At 42.9% G+C, this 4,106-nt stretch overlaps 1 protein-coding gene across 1 annotated transcript in view; it reads right to left on the minus strand.

Moving 5' to 3' along the window:
- The window catches only part of LOC306754171 (nuclear receptor coactivator 2-like), a 21,958-nt gene extending 18,509 nt beyond the window's left edge, over positions 1-3,449 (minus strand). The window contains exons 1-2 of the mRNA XM_079238089.1: positions 3,356-3,449; positions 1,495-1,683 (exon numbers count right to left, since the gene is read on the minus strand). Of these exons, the coding sequence (XP_079094215.1) occupies positions 1,495-1,683; positions 3,356-3,434 (268 nt within the window). The 5' untranslated portion in view covers positions 3,435-3,449. The remainder of the gene's footprint in view (positions 1-1,494; positions 1,684-3,355) is intronic.
- Positions 3,450-4,106: the final 657 nt, after the last annotated feature.

The following is a 4,106-nucleotide window of genomic DNA, read 5'->3' on the forward strand; positions in this document are numbered from 1 at the left end:
TTTGTGTCTCTTTGTAATCATTTCTGTCTCCTTGAGGTTGCTCTTCACCTTTTCATAGTGGTTGTGAGTCTCTTGGAGAGTCTTTGCAGCCGTTTTTGCATCTCAACAGTTATAGTGGCCTCTTTGTAGTAATTTTGCGCCTCTTCCTGGTTGATAGTGTCTTTCAGAGTTACATTTTGTAGGCGAGGGCCATGGGGAGGACCCCTGACACTTTGTGCCCCTGGTAAGCCACAGGCCCAGGGGCACAAAGTGTCAGGGGTCCCTTCTATAATCCATCCATTGGGTGGGAGGTTTTAATACCTAAACTTCATTCTACATTCAGTATTGAGGCACTGAAATCAAAATCAGCACGAACGCTCACTTCAGCTTCAGCAGTGATATTGAGAACTCTTGATTCCAATCAAACCAAACCTAAACCTCAATCTCAACCTGCGCCCTCAATCTGTCCACCAGACGTCCTCCTCCCGTCAGTGGGGAGAGATTAGCACAATATCTGGTTGTCAGACATCTAAAATTAGAGCGCCAGACGGATTCTTTTTCCCTGGGTGTGTATGCGTGCGATAAGATGAGATGGGAAGCTGACAAAGTGCCACGCGCTAATTAGTCCCTCCCGGTGGATGGGAGGAAAAGTAGAGAGGAGTGGTGATGAAAGGAGGACAGGACACCAGAGACCAAGAGAGAAGTGGGGAGCGAGAAAGTGATGGGAAAAATGACAGGGAGAGAAAGACGGGGAAAGAAGTAAAAAGATAAATACTGCACACTTGGTACTCAATCGATGTATACCGCATACTGTGTACTAAATGTACGATTAAGTGAGATTACCAGCAGACCGTTCACACTCAAGTTAACTCAACATCTAGACTCTGCGTCACGACAATGAAATGCGTTTAAAATGAATATTATCCAGTATTATTTGAGGCAAATTGAAATGATTAAATATGCGTTTCTACAGTACGTTATAACTGTACCTTAATGTCACTCGCCATCTGTAATTATCTTATCCAACAGTGAATTATAATAAACGTCTGCTTTGCAGCTAGTCTGAGGAAACGCAATGCATTTTGGGATGGTTCAGTACGTCCATTAAGCTCACGTCACTTTTGAAATTCCTGCTAATGTAGTACACAGAAATCCCCAAACTATGCAGTACATACTCACGTTTACATTATAATTAGTAAGATTAGTACGAAGTGGCGAACACAGCCAGAGAAACGACATACGGCGATGTGGAAATAATAAAAGAGAGACCAAATAAGAGAGACGGAACGATAGAGTGAGCAAAATAGAAGCAACAAAACAAAATAGAGGGAGAGAAAATGCAAAAAGGAGAAACATTTTAATCCAAATAAAAAGCCAAGACAGATGTATAAAGCAAGAAATCATAACAGAAAGAGGTACAAAACAACCGTATGTTGTACAATGACAATAAATGAACCCTTGAATCAGTAAAGTCAAAATGATAATAAATAAAGCCACATCAGTTAGAGACAATACCTTCCCCTTCTTCCTTGATGGACTTGGGCTCGGAGACGGCGAAACACTGCATGGTCTCGTACTTCTGCTGCGGCGCCTCCTGCTGGTCGGACGCCGGCTGCGCTTCACTGTCGGCCTGGGGGTTGACCAGCATGCGGCAGGTGAACGTGTTGCTGCTCCTGTTGGACTGGTCACCGCTGCGATGATTGACTGGAGGATAAGAAAACAAAAAATAAAGAGGAGGTACTCAACAAAAAAATGTAAAAGATGAGGATCAGATTTGGCATCTTAAGTGGGAATACACTAAAAACAAAACAGCGCCCTCCTCTGGAAACAGATCCAGAACTTGTGTTGATCTAGCGCTGACTGATCTCCGCACAACCCTGACAATGTAAATATTTCTACTGGTTTGACAGCCAGCAAACACTTTGTTCAGGTAAATTGAGGAACGACTCACTCCCGTATTTTGGGTTCCTGCTAGAACATGTTTCCATGCTTTAATGTTGAAAAAACACATTTGTGTTGTCTGAGTTGTCTCTTTAACCCTTTCTCTTACGTGTCTACGACTGAGCGGTGCACACTCAGCTGTCCCTATCACCGTTAACGTTCTTACAGTGAACTTAGTAAGCCTAGTAGCGTTGGATCTCCGTTAATCGTTACTACAGTAGTGTTTATGTGACGTTAGGTGCTGCTAACACGGCGCGAGCTAACGAGAGCTAACGGAGATAATTGACTACAGCTATGAACGGTGGGTAATCAACTGTTGTCCCTATCACCGTTAACTTTATTTCAGTGAACTCATACTGACTTGTATTAATGTATTTTACAGAGTGGATTCAGAGCTGCGAGGGTCCAGAGGACAACATGCAGCATCGCTGCAGCAGTCTCCCTGTCCGTCTGCCTGCCAACACATCACCATAGCAGGCCTCAAAGCCAGCCACAGCTCATATTCCCCACCATATAATAATACATTTTTTGACATTTATTTACATGTGTCTACCATTGTATTCATATATTCCACTGCTTTTGTGAACCTAAGACCTTTTGTAAACCAATTTCCATCACCAAAACCGATATACCACATGAGTAAAGTTATGTTTTCACAACAAATATGAAACATTTCCAAAATCAAGATTCAATTTTTCAGCTTTAGTCATATTTTCTCTTTACACTTGTGCCTTGGGACAATGGTGTCTCGTTATATAGATAGCTGAGATTCTTCTGTAATGTTTGATATACAACACATGTATGTATCATATGCAAGTGACTTTAAAAAGGGAAATTTCAAAATTATGTAAAATCAAGAAAGTGACCCCAGAGTGTTAAGCCCGGTCTCCTCTGATTGGCTTACGAGGAACAAATACGAAGCCAGTTTCCTCTATTTGTATCAGGTGGGTTTTCCGTTAGTGCCCCGCCCCCTTTTGGGTCTATTAACCCCAATGGGAGAAGGGAACGCCAATACAGATCACAACCGATTCTTTTGTGCCAAAGGACACATTAGACACAGTCTTCACGAGACACACGTGTTCTGAACATTCTCACACGGGAATGGTCTTTACAGACGGAGAACTCTGGAGACAATCAACTTTGAGATCTGGCAACGGACCATCGCAAATGCCCTGACGCTAAATATGGCGGTGTAAATATCTTTGTCGTAGTTGTTGTAAAGCCATATCATAAGCATGCATGTGACATAGGAGGCGGAGCCACGTCTGATTGGCTCCTGGAATCACATGGTTTCTGATCTAGGCTGCCCACAAAATACTGAGTTGTTCTTATTTCCCCATTTTTCCTGACACATCCCCTTTAAAAGGATCTCCTATATCTCACGTCATCTCCTCCATCCGACCATGAGACGGTTCTGCGGTTATGCAGTTCTTACCCAGGCTCTTGGGCAGCAGGTTCTTGACGAACTCGGCGTGATCTCCGACGTGCAGCACGCTGTAGACGCTGGTGTTCATCAGCTCCTCCTGCTGGCAGCGCAAGTACTGGCTGACGTTCTCTGAGACAAACACAATGTTGCCCTCCACGTTGACCACGAAGAAGAAGCCGTCGAGGGCCTGAGAGTGAGGGGGGGATGAGGAGAGGAGGAAGAAAGTTAAATAGAAAAAGATAAGAGGGATAAAGAGGGGAGATTGAATGTTAATTAAAGTCCATCTGAACTCTCAACTCTGAATGTAATTAGACTTAATTAACAGAAATAACATTGTTGCTATAAATACATGAAAAATTCCAAATTTAACCATTCATTGTGATTGCATATGAGCCAATTATACTGTTTGCCTTCACATTGTATTAGTAGGAGTGTATTCTGATGCACGCTGGCCACCAGGGAACATGTCAACAGAGTAAACGGGGTCTTCTTCAGGATTTAGGGGCATCAAATGTGTGCTTATTTCAAAATTACTGAATTACATCAAGAAAAAAAAAGACAGAACAGTAACTTGCAGCGTGCTATTATATAATGCGTATAAGATAAGCCAAGGAGTGTGTGAGAATGCGTGTGTCACCCTAACGCCTGTATAGTGTAGAATAGAATGGGGTCTGGCCAACAGGATATTTATCTCCAAGCAGACACCTCAGCTAACTGTTGAAAGCTATATATAGACTGTGTGTGTGTGTGTGTGCACGCT

Source organism: Taurulus bubalis (assembly GCF_910589615.1).
Source record: "Taurulus bubalis genome assembly, chromosome: 1".
Lineage (NCBI taxonomy): Eukaryota > Metazoa > Chordata > Actinopteri > Perciformes > Cottidae > Taurulus > Taurulus bubalis.